This window comes from Triturus cristatus, chromosome 1_1 (assembly GCF_964204655.1).
Source record: "Triturus cristatus chromosome 1_1, aTriCri1.1, whole genome shotgun sequence".
NCBI lineage: Eukaryota > Metazoa > Chordata > Amphibia > Caudata > Salamandridae > Triturus > Triturus cristatus.
In genome coordinates, this window is record NC_140579.1 from 541957594 (window position 1) to 541975681 (window position 18088).

Below are 18088 nucleotides of genomic sequence, written 5' to 3' on the forward strand. Positions count from 1 at the left end.
CATACGCAAGAACACCCATAGTGATAGGGAGCGTACAGGCGTGTGTACGGGCCGTACCACTACGCATACGCAAGAACACCCATAGTGGTACGGGCCGTACACGCGTGCGTACGTTCACTATCACTATGGGTGTCCTTGCGTATGCGTACTCGTAGTGGTACGGCCCGTACACACGCCTGTACGCTCCCTATCACTATGGGTGTCCTCGCGTATGCGTACTCGTAGTGGTACGGCCCGTACACTCGCCTGTACGCTCCCTATCACTATGGGTGTCCTCGCGTATGCGTACTCATAGTGGTACGGCCCGTACACACGCCTGTACGCTCCCTATCACTATGGGTGTCCTCGCGTATGCGTACTCGTAGTGGTACGGCCCGTACACTCTCCTGTACGCTCCCTATCACTATGGGTGTCCTCGCGTATGCGTACTCGTAGTGGTACGGCCCGTACACTCGCCTGTACGCTCCCTATCACTATGGGTGTCCTCGCGTATGCGTACTCGTAGTGGTACGGCCCGTACACACGCCTGTACACTCCCTATCACTATGGGTGTCCTTGCGTATGCGTACTCGTAGTGATAGGGAGCGTACAGGCGTGTGTACGGGCCGTACCACTACGAGTACGCATACGCGAGGACACCCATAGTGATAGGAAGCGTACAGGCGTGTGTACGGGCCGTACCACTACGAGTACGCATACGCGAGGAGACACCCATAGTGATAGTGAACGTACGCACGCGTGTACGGGCCGTTGCTATGCATTTGGGGTGCCCTAGGGCCCCGGAACGCACCGTACCTGTGTGTGAAGCTCCAAATTACATAGGGGACACATGAGGGACAAGTATTAAGGCCTACATGCATGCTGGTTGTCATGGAGACCAAGTTTAAAGTTTGAATTTGTTCTGGAAGGTGCACAGCAGAAGTCAGTTGGAATGAATCTACTTTGTTGCAATGTGTTTGTGGGGTTGACATCATGCTGAAGAAAAAAACAGAATAAGAACCCACTGACTGTGCTAGGTTTGAAGGGATTGGAGGAAACATAGGATGCAAATGTGAGTGACCAATCACTTTGTACTCCTGTGCATGAAATAGGCTAGCAAGGCAGATATAAGGCAGCCAGGTCCCATGAGGGAGCACTTGCCTGCACATCTTTGTATTCCACGACCCAGCTGCTGCTACTGATTCCCTGCAACCATGTCAAGGGCTGTGGAGAGGTCACAGCCATTCACCCTGGAGGAGAACCTGGCTTTGCTGGATGTGACCCTCCCACGGTACCCCATGCTGTATGGGCGAGCAGGTTATCAGGTGAGTGCAGAGTCCACTAGCACAGACTGTCCCTTTTTTGTGACTGTGACTTCTGCCATTGTGTCCAGGTGTAACACACATGCTATGTACTGTAGGGGAGGTCCCAGGGGGGGAATGCCTGATGTCTCCCAGCAGTGCCCAGAGACAGGAGGGGTGGGTGCAGAGTCCTCCCAGCAGTGCCCAGAGACAGGAGGGGTGGGTGCAGAGTCCTCCCAGCAGTGCCCAGACACAGGAGGGGTGGGTGCAGAGTCCTCCCAGCAGTGCCCAGACACAGAAGGGGTGGGTGCCTATCACTCCCAGCAGTGCCCAGACACAGGAGGGGTGGGTGCAGAGTCCTCCCAGCAGTGCCCAGAGACAGGAGGGGTGTGTGCAGAGTCCTCCCAGCAGTGCCCAGACACAGGAGGGGTGGGTGCCTATCACTCCCAGCAGTGCCCAGAGACAGGAGGGGTGGGTGCAGAGTCCTCCCAGCAGTGCCCAGAGACAGGAGGGGTGGGTGCAGAGTCCTCCCAGCAGTGCCCAGACGCAGGAGGGGTGGGTGTGATGCACAGTGTGAGCCTTGATCATTGATTGTGTCTTTGCCCTCATTCCACCTGTGTACTTTCACTGGCACGTACTGCTTTTGCCCTTCCCCAGAGGAGAATGTCCCTATGGCAAAGGTGCAATGCGTTGGCTGCATGACATGCCTTGTTGTAACCAGCTAATTTCTTCTCATATCTGTCTCTGTGACATGTTGCAGGTGTATTGATGTAGTGTCACTTGTTCATCCTCACAGGTAGGCGCCTCTGCCAAGGAGCAGATATGGCTGACCGCCGTCAGCGCCGTGAGGAGTGCGGATGGTCGGAAGCGGCACCTGTCCCAGGTGAGGAAACGCTGGCAGGATATCCGGTGCTGGACGCGGAGGATCGCACGGGTCCTGCTGGGGGACTCACCTGAGAGCCATAAGAACCGTGGGCGCCGCCGTCTCTCCCACATCCACAAGCGTGTGCTGGCGGTGGTCTTTCCAGACTTGGACAGGCGCTTACAGGAGATGCAGCAGCAGGAAGGGGGTAGGTACATGTGTGTTTGTTGTGTTTCACCAGCATTTGTAAGTGCACTGTTCCATGGATACACTGCCAGGGTTTAATGGTGCTGTGCAGATCCTGTTACCCACAGTATTGCAGTGCTCTCCTGCCTCCCTTCCCCTCCTTGCAATGTGTTCCCTGGTCTGTGTGTAGTCACTCCGTCACAAGGTTATGTAGCCTGGCACCTTCTCCACGTGTACTATGCCTGCAGCATCATGTGTGGGGGTGGTGTGTAACAGGTTTTGGGACCTTGCCTGTGCCCTGTCCAGTTCTGGACTTGTGGGTTCCATGTCAGTTGGCACTAATGCTCAGTCCAGACATGGGAGTTAGTCTCTCGTGTGAGGCCTTACAGCACGCATGTCCTATGTGGTGGCCTGTGACATGATGTGCATGAGTGTGCGGTACGCATAGTGCAGGGATAGTAGCGTGTGTTGCAGTCATTCCCATTCAGGAGCATGGAGTTGTGTGGCCACTACTGTCCCCAGGGGCATATTTTCCTAGGTATCATGTGTGTAATCCGAAAATGTCGACAATCTCTGTGTCCACAGCATAGGTTGTGCTCAGTGCCATTGTCCCCTGGCCCAATGTATATTGACGTGAAATGTAGTACAAGTGTCCACTGTACAGCCTGACCTGATTTTCCTTGTTCATACTCACGGTGGCCATGGCCTGTGTGTCTTGTTACAATCATCTGATGCCCATTTGTACATGATTATTTGGACAGGCGCACCTTGGGTATTTTGTGTGCAATATTGAATTTTTGCATCCCATGTGTATGTCACCCAGACTAAGAGATGTAAGTGCTTCCTGTGTCTCCAAAGAATTGTCTCATGTAGGGGGTGGGTGGTGCGGCCATGGCCTACATGTCAAAACCAGAAATCTCCTTGCTAGGACTGGCCAGTGTGTGATGTTTGTCTGGACATACACTCAAGGTGCAGTGAGCCAGTCAGGGTGGGCATGTTTTTAGTATTACCTATGCTGCATGTGCCTCTAGTTCCTGGCTATGGTCCCTGCTCATCCCTATTTCCTGCCACGCTGTGTGGTGCAGATGCAGTGCTGAATTGTCCCCAGGGCCTTGCTCCTCAGTCAAAATTCCATTTCATCTCATTTGCTATTGTGTCATGCTCTCCATGGTTTTTCAGTGGCATGGTGGGTCAAACAACTGTGTCTTGCATGCCCTACATATGTACCTTGTTTTGTAGATGTAACTCTTCTTTTGTTTCAGGCTATGCACTGTAACCTATGTAGATTGGACTCATGTGACATATGTATACAGGTGTATGATTAATTTCTGTCTCTTCACCCTGCCCACAGCATCGTCGGGGGACACGGAGGGAGACATGGGCACAGATGGAGCACAGGGACCGAGCACCAGTGCCAGCGGTGACATCGTGGCTGGCACATCGAGTGGGACTGAGGCGGAGGAGAGTGAAGCCGGGGACCTGTTGACTGGCACAACAGAGTATGAAGCTGACGGGTCCGAGGATGATCTCTCCGAGTGGGCGGAGGCTGCACCACCATCTGACAGCAGCACTACATCTCGCCCCGCCCCCTCCATTGCCATCAGCCGCCTCCCACTTGCTCGTGTCCCTTCCCAGCGTGTCCAGTCACCGCATGTCTCCTTCATGCCAGGCACCGCACCCCTTGCCCCTGTCTCCACTGCTGCTGCCAATGCCGAGTCTGTGGACATCCAGCGGCAGTTGCAGATTGGTCAGGCTGCGATCCTTAATGTCCTCCATGGCCACAGCCAGGTCCTCAACAACATGGAGGCATACTTGGAGGGCATTCACTCATCGCAGGCTGAGCAACGCAGCTTGCTGAGGTCGATAGACTCGACACTGACTGCAGCAGTGGGTCTCCTGCAGCGCTACGTCCCACCTCCTACCCCTGCCCCATCCACACTTCCCACTCCCATGCCTGTCCCACGTACACCCAGACGTCAGCATGCACCCATCACAACACACACAGGCACCACACCAGCAGGGAAGGTCCACCGCACACCTCCTGACACGCACACACAGGGTGAAGTAGGCACACCCACTGGGTCGGGGGGCAAACGTGTGACACGCAGCCAGAGTGGGAGTCCGCATTCCACCAAATCCACTCCCTCCAAATCCCCTCCCCTCAGCTCTCCTGGCCACATCTCCCCCAAAGACTCCTTCATGGCCGCTCTGTCCCTGAGCCCCACAGTGACACCACCACGCAAGCGGTCAAGGAAGTCCCCGGTCAGGGTGGTTGATTCCCCCCCCGTCCACACCCTCCCCCAGTGGCGCTGCGACCCATCCCTCTGACCCCTCCCCCTCCTTGGGGCCTGTGGTTCCTTCGGGTGCAGGGGATTCCCTGGAGGACCTTGCAAAGGTGTGCAGCGAGCTCCTAGAGTCCACCTTTGGCCCTGCCCCACCCCCTGTGGTGGAGTCCTCCATCCCTGCACCCACAATGCCTACCCTTCGCCATCCTGTCCCTGCGGTGCCTGTTCCTTCCCCCCCACATGATGCCCTCACCCCTGTGGAAGACGACGGAATCTAACTGTGCAGGCAAGCTAGGGGACACGCATCCCACTGTGTCCCCCATCCAGCTGTGACTCATGGACTGCCCTATGGGCTTTGTAAATATTGAACTTCCTACAAACAAGATTTTTTGGATCATGCTGAATAAAGCAATTTATTTTGTTCCTTGGAACACTACTGCTTTGCTGGTATTGCTGTTGGTGGGGCTGCTACATGGTTGTGGGTGGTGTTCATGTGTTGGGTGTGTGGGAAATGTAGTAGTGTGCTGGTCATAGGGGGGACCCTGGTATCTGTGTGCCATCACACGGTGTTAGCTATGTTTCTCTGTTCATGTATGCAGTTGCTGCATGGTGAAATTGTCCCAAGGTGTATTCCTGCCTCTGTGTACCCTGCCATCTTCCCTGCAGGGTGTTCCCAATATTTAGCGCTGAGCTGTGTGTACATTAGCTGGGTGTGTGACGGACCCCTTCAACTTTGCACATGCATGCTGAGCGATGTCTCCACCTGCATCATTCGTGGCATCCTTGGTACTTGTGTATGTGGACTATTGACATGACTTCATGTGGACATGTTTTCTTTTCGGCGCTATGCATGCGTATACTCCCAGCCTCGCACACATGTGGTACATGTACTGCAGGGTCTTTGTGCACCTGACTGACATTTCTGGGCATGGTATCTGTGGCTACTCCACCCTTTGCTTTCCATGGGCACTGCTGGGTGGACTCTGCACACACCCCTCTTATGTCTGGGCACTGCTGGGAGTGATAGGCACCCACCCCTCCTGTCTCTGGGCACAGCTTGGAGTGTTAGGCACCCACCCCTCCTGTCTCTGGGCACTGCTTGGAGTGTTAGGCACCCACCCCTCCTGTCTCTGGGCACTGCTGGGAGGACTCTGCACCCACCCCTCCTGTCTCTGGGCACTGCTGGGAGGACTCTGCACACACCCCTCCTGTGTCTGGGCACTGCTGGGAGTGTTAGGCACCCACCCCTCCTGTCTCTGGGCACTGCTTGGAGTGTTAGGCACCCACCCCTCCTGTCTCTGGGCACTGCTTGGAGTGTTAGGCACCCACCCCTCCTGTCTCTGGGCACTGCTGGGAGGACTCTGCACCCACCCCTCCTGTCTCTGGGCACTGCTGGGAGGACTCTGCACACACCCCTCCTGTGTCTGGGCACTGCTGGGAGTGATAGGCACCCACCCCTCCTGTCTCTGGGCACTGCTGGGAGGACTCTGCACCCACCACTCTTGTGACTGGGCACTGCTGGGAGTGATAGGCACCCACCCCTCCTGTCTCTGGGCACTGCTGGGAGTGATAGGCACCCACCCCTCCTGTCTCTGGGCACTGCTTGGAGTGTTAGGCACCCACCCCTCCTGTCTCTGGGCACTGCTGGGAGGACTCTGCACCCACCCCTCCTGTCTCTGGGCACTGCTGGGAGGACTCTGCACACACCCCTCCTGTGTCTGGGCACTGCTGGGAGTGATAGGCACCCACCCCTCCTGTCTCTGGGCACTGCTGGGAGGACTCTGCACACACCCCTCCTGCGTCTGGGCACTGCTGGGAGTGATAGGCACACACCCCTCCTGTGTCTGGGCACTGCTGGGAGGACTCTGCACACACTCCTCCTGTGTCTGGGCACTGCTGGGAGGACTCTGCACACACCCCTCCTGTGTCTGGGCACTGCTGGGAGGACTCTGCACACACCCCTCCTGTGTCTGGGCACTGCTGGGAGGACTCTGCACACACCCCTCCTGTGTCTGGGCACTGCTGGGAGGACTCTGCACACACCCCTCCTGTTTCACAATATGTACGCTTAGAACATACACGTGTGTGGGTTCGCTCCATGCATACGAGGTGGGGGTACGTGTCGTACTTACACTGTTGGCATGGGGGGTACGCTCCTTGCATACGCGGGTGGGGGTACGTGTCGTACTTACACTGTTGGCATGGGGGGTATGCTCCTTGCATACGAGGTGGGGGTACGTGTCGTACTTACACTGTTGGCATGGGGTACGCTCCTTGCATTCGCGGGTGGGGGTACGTGTCGTACTTACACTGTTGGTGTGGGGGGTACGCTCCATACGTACGCGGGTGGGGGTACGTGTCGTACTTACACTGTTGGGGTGGGGGGTACGCTCCATGCATACGCAGGTGGGGGTACGTGTCGTACTTACACTGTTGGGGTGGGGGGTACGCTCCATGCATACACGGGTGGGGGTACGTGTCGTACGTACACTGTTGGCATGGGGGGTACGCTCCTTGCATACGCGGGTGGGGGTACGTGTCGTACTTACACTGTTGGGGTGGGGGTACGCTCCATACGTACGCGGGTGGGGGTACGTGTCGTACTTGCACTGTTGGCATGGGGGGTACACTCCTTGCATACGCGGGTGGGGGGTACGTGTCGTACTTACACTGTTGGGGTGGGGGGTACGCTCCATACGTACGCGGGTGGGGGTACATGTCGTACTTACACTGTTGGCATGGGGGTACGCTTCTTGCATACGCGGGTGGGGGTACGTGTCGTACTTACACTGTTGGGGTGGGGGGTACGCTCCATGCATACGCGGGTGGGGGTACATGTCGTACTTACACTGTTGGCATGGGGGTACGCTCCTTGCATACGCAGGTGGGGGTACGTGTCGTACTTACACTGTTGGGGTGGGGGGTACGCTCCATGCATACGCGGGTGGGGGTACGTGTCGTACTTACACTGGCATGGGGGGTACGCTCCTTGCATACGCGGGTGGGGGTACGTGTCGTACTTGCACTGTTGGGGTGGGGGTACGCTCCATACGTACGCGGGTGGAGGTACGTGTCGTACTTACACTGTTGGCATGGGGGTACGCTCCTTGCATATGCGGGTGGGGGAACGTGGCGTACTTACACTGTTGGGGTGGGTGTACGCTCCATGCATACGCGGGTGGGGGTACGTGTCGTACGTACACTGTTGGCATGGGGGGTACGCTCCTTGCATACGCGGGTGGGGGTACGTGTCGTACTTACACTGTTGGCATGGGGGGTACGCTCCTTGCATACGCGGGTGGGGGTACGTGTCGTACTTACACTGTTGAGGTGGGGGGTATGCTCCATGCATGCGCGGGTGGGGGTACGTGTCGTACTTACACTGTTGGGGTGGGGGGTACGATCCATGCGTACGCGGGTGGGGGTACGGTCCGTACATATCCGTACCCACGCTGTGGAATGCTTGTGCGTGCCATACCCAGGCCTTTGCCACGTGGGTACGAGCCGTCCAGCCATTGTTGGGGTGACGTAGGTGTGGTACGACTCGTACCCACGCTCTTAAGGCGTGGGTACGGGACGTACCTGTCTGGTTGTGTTGCCGGTTCGCGTCGTCAAGAATTTCCGTTGTGGCGGTCGCTGGCTTAGCTGGACACGCCCCCACCCCCTCGTAGTGACCAGGGCCTGAGGGTCAGGTATGTCCAGGGCATGTGTGCTGTGTGACTTTGGTGGGGGTTTTGTGGCCTGCCCCTGGTCCTGCCCCCCCCCCCTTTCCCCCCTCCCTTTGTTGTTCTGACCTTCTGCGGCGTCTGCGTCGGAACCTGTAGAGGAGGTCGACTGCTATGAGGGCCGGGATGACACGTAGGTTCGGGTCCATGTCTGTCCGTCGTGTACGGGTACTCCTTGTTCGCGTCGTCCTGTCTGTCCGCCGCGTACCGGTACTCCTTGTTCGCGTCGTCCTGATTTCCCGGCAGTTTTTCGCAGCCGGAAAATATTCACCGTGCGGGATGACGTCGGTGCGAATCGTAATTCCTGGTTCGTGAATGGCAGGCTGCGTGCGTCCCGACGTCACGTCGGCGCTTTCCCGGATCGCATTTGTACGTTTATTTTCGTCGGTCGGGGTTTTGTACGATTCGTACGGAAATGGTGTTTCCGTGCGAATCGTAATTCCATGTTTGTATATTTTGACGAACGGGTACGCGTCGGACGGAGAATATGCTCCGTCCGACGGTTCGTACCCGGTTTTTACCGGATCGTGATCGGCACCTTAATGTCCAATACAAACTCCTCCTCCACATTTATAATGTCTGTTGTGAAGCCATGTTCCAGTTTCCAAAGGTAGATTCCCCTTAACATCCGATTGGAGGTCCCTCAACGGTATTGGTTTCCAGTGTGAATTTATCATTGCAATTTTATAAGGTCTGTGTGGCTCGACCATTAACATTAATGTTGACTGCAAAGCCAAACTCCGACTTCATTATATTCATTGGAAGGCTATAACCCCTTTAAATTTTAATTTGGAAGTTACTGCGCCATTATTATCATGGTCAATTGAAAGACCTACATTTTTGTTACAATAATGAAAATAGAAAATAAGAGTGTAATCTTTGGCTCAATTGAAAATGTATTACTCATTTTGTCCAGAGAGGTTTATACCTGAATAAGACATTTCTACACTATTTACTATGTTCCCAAATGGTATTCAGTTATTCCTTTTTTGTTGCTTTAGTTTAAAAAAAATGTTATCTGCCTGATTAACCATCTGTTTTTCCTGTGCAAAGGGGTGTGATTAACCCCATAGGTGGACTGAAGGGTGCCCGGACAGCTCCGCTGCAGTGTGTCTCGGTGGCAGAAGGACACTTCAAACCAGTCCTGTGTCTAGATGCAACAGATGAGTTGCTTTTCACGGGATCCAAAGGTATGTGTATTGCCTGGATGGCAGGGTCAGCCCTTCTAGTGGGACTAAATAGATATAGCAGATATAGGATGCAACCCTGGGTTTGGGCATAAATATATGCACACTTCGTATCTTATAGTAACTGAGAGAGGAGTGTCACTTCACTTATGAGTGTGCTTTCATCAGATGCATGAAAGAACAAAATACACCAGTAGTCTGTCTGCTAGATGTGCTGGTTTCTGAAGTTACTGAAAAAGACACAGGCCCTCATTTCAAGAATCTTTTCACCCTACTTTGGTATCCCCGAAATGGGCCTTTGTCATGTCATTCTACCTCTGCTCCTTAGTCATGAACATCCCATTCTCCAATCGGCTATCTCTTTTTCCTTCCTTTTTTCTTTCAGCACCCTCATTTCTCATCCACGTCTGTCAGCATCTTCCTTGACCCTTTTCTTCCCTTTCACAGTGTTCTTCTATTTTATGTGTACCATTTCCTTGCTTGAATTACTTTATGCCCTGTGCTGTCTTCCTTTCTTTTGCTAAAGTTGCATCAGTGTTTAGTCTTTGAAATAAAATCTCCCTCATGCCTGCCTCTATGTAAGAAGCCTGTCTGTCCTTTTACAGCCTTTTGGGACCTCACCTGAGGGTGTAGACCTGGCTCATACCCTCACATTTCCACTGCGATGTGAGACTCAGAGTTGGTTTTAGTAACTTTAGTACCTACCAGTTCTTAATGTCTGTACTCATTGGACAATATTAGCCACATTGTGACATAAGATCGGTTTTGTTTTGTTTGCTATAGTTTAGGTATGAGCTGGTTTTAGTTCCTAAACACCAATAAGTATACGTGAAGCAGTCAGGGGTTCATATACTTTTTATAATTTTAAGTTGCACACATGTAGAACGCTCACTTCAGTAATTCTCACTGATACAGAAAATTACTCCTGATTATTTGTTTAAATGCTAATCCTGATTTAGTGTTGGAAGACCTGCCACAAATGCAGTTTGATAATTTTAGGCTGTACTACTTGTAGATTAATATCCAACAACAAGCTAAATTGATTTTTCAAAGAGATCACTGGGAAGAATTACAGTCCCATTTCCTAACTGTGTAGGTGATGTCACACTGAAGCAAAAGGAGGTAGGTGCACTAAATACTGAAATACACTGGAAACATAAGGGAGAGCAATTTGAAATGGTGGACTGCCTGTTTTTGTTATAAATTGCAAGTCAGTGTTCAGGTTGCCCCATTATGGAGTTATCTTTCCTGTATGAAATAGCCAGCAGACCCCTTTTCCTCCTGACCAGAAGGTCATGTACTAGATATAATACACACACACATCAGAACCCTGCCTTGCTGATGATCTTAGTAACTGGAGACCAAATTGGAAAAGCTTGGTGCCACAGAAGGAGGGGGCAACAGAACTAAAAAATGCCCATCAGAAGAGCTTCATATCTCCTAGAAATCCAATTTCCAGCCACTGGGTGATGAACAAATCCCCCCTTCCTCCTCAAAGGCTTACGTATAACCCAATAGACATCAACTAAGCCACAGTTTCAGTGAGGGTATAGACTGAAACTCTTCATCTGCTGATTCTCACTCTGAGTTTTGGGCCTCAATTAAAATACATTATTTCAGATATTATCTCACCAGAATGTCTGACAGAATATCGACGGACAGAAAATCGACCTACAAAAATATCGACACAAAAATATCGATGACAAGAATATCGAGATCCTATCTACAACATGGTAAGTACAAAAATATCGAAAATCAAATATAGAATGTCAAAAATATCGTTATTAAAAATATAAAGTATTTTTTAAAAAAATGTAAAATAAACCAAATAATACTTATAAATAAAATAAACGTAATTAAATATATTTTATAATGTTTTAAATTAATAATATATATAATGTAATAAAACATTAATTAAACATATACATATAATATATATACTTACTTAATAATACATTTTAATAATAACTTATAACTTGTTAAAAATTATTATAAATTACAAATACATCATACACATAAAACAATAACATGAATAAAAATTAAATAATTATATATAACACATTTAAAAAATTACATTTAATTTGAATATTGTTCAAATTAATTGTATATTACGTTAGCTAAAATAATACAAAAAGTATTAAATAGCACCGACAATAAAACTACTACTCCAGCTCCAAAAAACAAAAGTAAAGAAAATGTTGGATAGCGTAGAGCTAAAAATGACTATTTCCACTCCAGTGAGTGTAACAATAGGAAAGGTGTTGGATAACGTACAGGTATATATTACTATACCCACTGCAGGGAGTGCAACAGTAAGGAAAGTGTTGGATAGCGTAGGGGTAAAAATGACTATTCCAACTCCAAAGAGTGCAACAGTAGGGAAAGTGTTGGATAGCGTAGGGGTAAAAATTACTATTCCCACTCCAGAGAGTGCAACAGTAGGGAAAGTGTTGGATAGCGTAGGGGTAAAAATTACTATTCCCACTCCAGAGAGTGCAACAGTAGGGAAAGTGTTGGATAGCGTAGGGGTAAAAATGACTATTCCAACTCCACAGAGTGCAACAGTAGGGAAAGTGTTGGATAGCGTAGGGGTAAAAATTACTATTCCAACTCCACAGAGTGCAACAGTAGGGAAAGTGTTGGATAGCGTAGGGGTAAAAATTACTATTCCCACTCCAGAGAGTGCAACAGTAGGGAAAGTGTTGGATAGTGTAGGGGTAAAAATTACTATTCCAACTCCAGAGAGTGCAACAGTAGGGAAAATGTTGGATAGCGAAGGGGGAAAAAATTACTATTCCCACTCCAGAGAGTGCAACAGTAGGGAAAGTGTTGGATAGCGTAGGGGTACAAATTACTATTCCAACTCCAGAGAGTGCAACAGTAGGGAAAGTGTTGGATAGCGTAAGGGTAAAAATTACTATTCCCACTCCAGAGAGTGCAACAGTAGGGAAAGTGTTGGATAGCGTAGGGGTAAAAATTACTATTCCCACTCCAGAGAGTGCAACAGTAGTGTCGTAAATAAAGTATTACGCACTCATAATTTCTATAGGTATCAATAGGATCATGCATAAAGCAAGAGGCTGAGTCCGTGGTATCAGGTTCAAAAGGGCTTTATTCCAATAACTCGAGTTATAGGGAGAATGGTTCCATCACCACAAGGGATCAGGAAGGGTCTTCTGCAACTTTATTCACAGAGTACAGTATATATACATTCAATATTATACGTAAGCAGGAGCGCTTCAGGCACAAGAGAGCAAGAGAGAATGAGATAAGAGCATGTGGGCGTGTAAGTAGGCGTGAAGGTGGGCATCCATGTGGGCGTCCACTTGAGTCATAGGTGAGTGTCATAGGTGGGTGGGTACCTGGAGGGGGTTGCGTGATCAGCTGGAACTTTACCGGAACTTTGCCTTACTTGTGCTCAACTCAAGCATGACGTGTAACTGACGTGTAACTGGGGGAAGGTTGCTGTGCAGCCGGGGAGTCTGGAAGAGAGGCCTTCAGTGTCAGGACGACCAGCACATCTTGTATTATCTGATATCTAAAGTCCGGAGCAGGAACTGATCTGTGACATAGGTTGCCCATCACCAAGAGCCGATGTGGCTTCGATTTCTTTATTCACTGCGTGGGCCTTACATGGGGGCTATGGGCTTTTCACTGACGTGAGCTTTGCAATCACTGAAAGGGAGACATAAAGGCTAGGCTCTATCCTTTGCAGGCGGGTTTTGTTTATTCCTCCTTTTCCAGGCAGGAATGTGATTCAGTAGGAGTAAGCAGATAACCGTGCTCAATACTATCTCGGCACCCCGGACTGGGTCCCTTTGGCTGAGGCCCAAGTGTGCGAGGCCAAGGATACGCAGCTGCAGCTCTCAGAGCGTCTGAGGCCTGAAACCTCTTTTCGGGCTCCGGCTGAGCCACAAAATGGGCTTTCATGAAAATGGCACGAGTGCAGGAAAACATGATGCAAAACGTGTAGGCCTCAGTGCAGATTTGTCGTTTCTCTCATGGGAGACTTGATGGCAGGCCATGTTATAGCATAGGCATCATGGTTGACAGGCCATGGAGGGAAAATGCATGGCGTACATGCATGTACACGAAACGTTGGGGAACACATAGGGGACACATAGGCCTTGTCATAATCTTTATTTTCTCATTCCCTCCTTGTCCCCTAGTGGACCCTTCATGTCACATCTATTCTCATGAGACAGTCGATCTGTTCTTGCAGCATTATTTTTCCATTTTCAATGCTTTGTATATGGGGACGTGGAACACATGCAGTAGCACACAGGCCGCAAATGGCCGGGCCACACTGCAGACAGACAACAACTGAATACCATTAGTAGTATTAACCCACAGACGGTCAACACTTTCCATCCCCATGCCGATATTACTCCCCAGAGCCAACTGGACCAAGTCCACGTGCCTGGGTCTTGATGTATGCTTTGGGCAATCTTGTGGAGCCTTGTTATTGCTTTGTATACAGATGGTGCGTTATTAGGAATAAAAGAAATGATATGTAGCACGTCCCACCCCAGTCTAAGGGCAGCTGTACATAGGCTGTCTGGCCACAAATAAAGTAGGTGTGTCGTGATGCTCTGAAATAGGACTTTCCTTTGTCTTTAAACTCTATTATAGTATTACACTCGCTGTGCCCCAAATGTACTGAGCCTTCTTTTCTGACACACAAGTCCCCTTTTACTGGCAGGACTGTAATTGAGGATGGACCTACATTGTGTATGGGCTTGACATTCAACATTATAAAGTCGAGGGTCGCATTTCCTTGCTGATACTCTTCATTTTCTAGATCTGTACCTTTTCTTTGGGGAAGACCTTCTTTGTCTGGGAAACATGCTTCATTCATGACTTTATTCAAGTTACCCCATACCCAGTCACCCCTACACTCCTTGTCTTGACATTCTTTGGCATCACCGTTGATGGATGTCATTAAGGCAAACCATGCTCCGCAAGAACCATTATGGGAGAACGGAAAAGGGAAAAGAGGCAACACTCCCTTCACCTTCTGATACGGGGAAGTCGGCCACAGACCCAGCAGTCTGTAGCATTGCTAGTCTGATGTGAATGGTGCAGCATCTGAATAAAGGTATTGTTGCGCAGGGCAAGTCGATAGGATAGCTCATAGGATGGCAGATCACTAAATGTGTGCTTTATGGTATCATTAGTGGAGGAGTGTAAGAGTGAGGCAATAGGAGGAAAAATAGCATGTAGTATTAAGCTGATACATATTATCGTGATGCACAGAAGAGATAGAAAAATCAAAGTCACTATACATCTACCACGTAATATTTTACAGTATTTGCTTTTCATCTTGCTCTTTTTATGATTATCATTGTCCGAGATCTTATGCAAGTCAGAATACATGTTCAACCGATTCACCACCTAGTGGACTTAATTGATCAAACGGGGTCTGGCTTTCTAGATCTAAGTTTAGCTTTGTACTCCTGCTGAGGAGTCTCCTCTAGTAAAGGGGGCTCAAAGTCTGAAAAGTTCGTTTCCTTTTTAAAAGAGTCGTTATTCCCGAAGTAGCGCTTGCAGTGGTGTATATGCAGCCATCCTTTCCGTCCTTCGACTTTAACGGCTGTCCTCGTGGTCAATAGCACTAACTTCGGCGCCTTCCACCTCGGCTCAAGAGGGCTTGTCCTGTCAAAGTTCCTTATTAAAATATGATCCCCAGAAGCGATGGAGTGTTCCTTGACCTGGGTGTTGTCAGGGAGGGCGGCGGCAACCTGCGAATGACAAGAGAGTAGTGCAGACATCAAGGAAGCCAGGTAATCTGTCAGCATGTTACTATCAACATCAGTAATCTTTTTAGGCCTCGGAGTGCCCCACATATTCGGTGGTCTACCAAAGACCACTTCGTAAGGAGATGAGCCAGTTCTAGAATGGGCTACCATTCGCATGTAAAAGAGGGCAACCGGCAGGGCTACCATCCAATCTACACCTTTTTCTGCACAAATCTTTGCTAGTTTTGTCTTTAAGGTCTGATTGTGCCTTTCTACAAGGCCTGCTGCTTCAGGATGTCGCACACAATGAAACTTCCAGGTATACCCTAACAGAAGGGACACCTGCTTCATGAGTTCAGAGGAGAAAGGCTGACCGTTGTCGGAATATACGACACGCGGTAATCCATAGCGTGGGAAAAACTCTCGCACCAATTGTCTGGCGGTAGTTACAGCAGTATAATCAGGGTCTGGATAGGCTTCTGTCCATCTTGTGAGTGCACATACAACTACCAGGACATATTTGTAACCTCTACATCTGTTTATTTGGATATAATCCATTTGGAGGACTTCAAAAGGATGGTCAGGTGGAGAGAAATCCACCTTGTTCCACCGGAATGCCTTTACCTGGATTGAATTGGCAACAGATCATACATGTTCTGACTTTTTGTTTCGCTGCTGCACGCAGGTGCTTGTTGAACCAGATATTCTGTAAGCTGTCTAGCATTGCTTTCTCTCCTAAGTGTGCAGGACTATGTGCGGTATTTATGATCACTTGTACCATCGAATCAGGAAGAAACCATGTTGCTTTGCCCTTAGTCATCCAACCCTGATCAGTCAGTACCCCTCCTTGTTCCGACCATTTCTTTAATTTGTCTAGAGTAGCATGTGTCTGTATGTCTTGTACATCCCTGGAAGGATCCCTGACTGTCATGGCTTTGGTCATTGATGGTATCTGTGAGTTCGTCATGTCTAGTGGGGTCTGAGCTGTCTGTTTAGCAGTTCGGTCTGCCAGATCATTGCCTTGAGAAATGGTATCTGTGGCTTTAGTATGTGCTTTGCATTTCAGGATAGCTATGGCTGTCGGTAAATGTATCGCTTCCAGAAGGGCTTGTATAAGGGGGCCATGCTGTATCTTGGCCCCGTGAGAGGTCAAGAAACCTCTTTCTCTCCATAGTACTCCAAAATTGTGAACTACCCCGAATGCATTTTGTGAATCGGTGTAAATGTTTACTCTCAAGTGCTTAGCTCTTATGCATGCTTGTGTCAGAGCGATGAGCTCTGCTGCTTGTGCTGACAGTATGTCTATTCTTTTAGTCTCTATTATTTCAGTAGCAGTGGTCACTGCATATGCTGCCACTAATTCTCCCGCCCCCGTCCTCATGCATGAGCCGTCAACATAGAGTGTTAGGTCAGGGTCTGGGAGTGCAACATCTGTCAAGTCTTGTCTTGGTTTAGTCACGGTATGTATCACTTCAACACAGTCATGTGGTGGAACGTTTTCTGTACTGGAGGGCAAAAGAGTAGCAGGATTCAGTATGTTGCATCGTCTGATCTCTATGTGTGGTTGAAATAACGTCAGCTCATAACCTGTCAGTCTCGCTACAGTCAGGTGTTGGGTTTGTGTCCGGTTCAAGAGAACCTCCACTGCGTGCGGTACTTGTACTGTCAGGGGGTGGCCCAGCACTATCGAGTCACTTTGTCTTATGGCTAAGGCCGTTGCTGCAACAGATTTTAGGCACGCAGGCAAACCCTGGGCTACTGGGTGGAAACCCGTTTACAACATTCTAAAAGGCAGAGTTGTCACTCTGGGGTGGCAGTCCTTATTTAAAACAGGCATTTCAAGTGTTAAGATGCGAGTGTACAGATCATAATGGTTCCTTAATGTCCAATCTGGAAACATATGACCGAGGCTGTCTGTCTATAAGAGAAGGGCAGTCATGTGACACATATTTTAGTCTTGCATAACTTTTTTTTTTGTTTTATTCATCTCCAATACCAATTAGACATACACTGATAACGTGTTGTTGCTATTTTAACAACATGATGATGGTAATATCATGTCTGTGAAATTTAGTAATTGTAAACAAGTTCCAGCCAAGCGCTGCGCAAAGATTGACGTTGTCACGACCATCTCTGTACCGCACAGGAGAACTTGTATTAATGCTAAACAGACTGGTCAATACGACACAAAAACAAAAAAAAATACATATGCCAAGCAAAGGTATACCAAGCACAGAAAGCATAGACAAATTACAATAACATATATAAATGAGCAATGATGCGCAATTACCGTACCTACAGCTCAGAGGCGAACATTCTGGCCTGCTTAATTTGTCAGGCTTATAATCAATAACTGATTTTCCTTTCCTGCCTTACTCACCCCCCATCTGACAGAAGGTCATCTTAATGATGAGCAGCTGTCAGCTGGACTGACTGTATTATTTCTGACACACAGGACCAGCAAGAATATTCAAAAATGAAAAACACACGAACATTTCTTTTTGGAAAGGTGTTATGCATCTATTTCAACACAATGTACCCTGATTTCCTATTTGAAGGCGCATATCTCATGTTTCTTCTCATACTTGTAACCTTTGGATCATTTTGCCAATCCAACTGGTGGCAGCTTTGGGCCACAATTTCCACTGTGAAAATTGTCTGAATTTGAAAATCGTTTTTATATAGGCATATAGCCCTTAAAATTTCAAGCAAGAGCATCATTTTACTTTTTGTTCTAGAATCAATTAAACAGTAGTTAAGAAAGAAAAACAACAGTCTTCCATAGACATTTCCTCGGGGCACTAGTCTTGCACAGAATAGAACAA

General features: G+C 49.2%; 1 protein-coding gene across 3 annotated transcripts in view; it reads left to right on the forward strand.

Moving 5' to 3' along the window:
* KIF21B (kinesin family member 21B) overlaps nucleotides 1–18088 on the forward strand; it is a 1294294-nt gene that overhangs the window by 984550 nt on the left and 291656 nt on the right. For all 3 annotated transcript variants that reach the window (XM_085643177.1, XM_085643182.1, XM_085643184.1), the window contains one exon: nucleotides 9392–9528. In XM_085643177.1, coding sequence (XP_085499303.1) covers nucleotides 9392–9528 — 137 coding nt within the window. The remainder of the gene's footprint in view (nucleotides 1–9391; nucleotides 9529–18088) is intronic.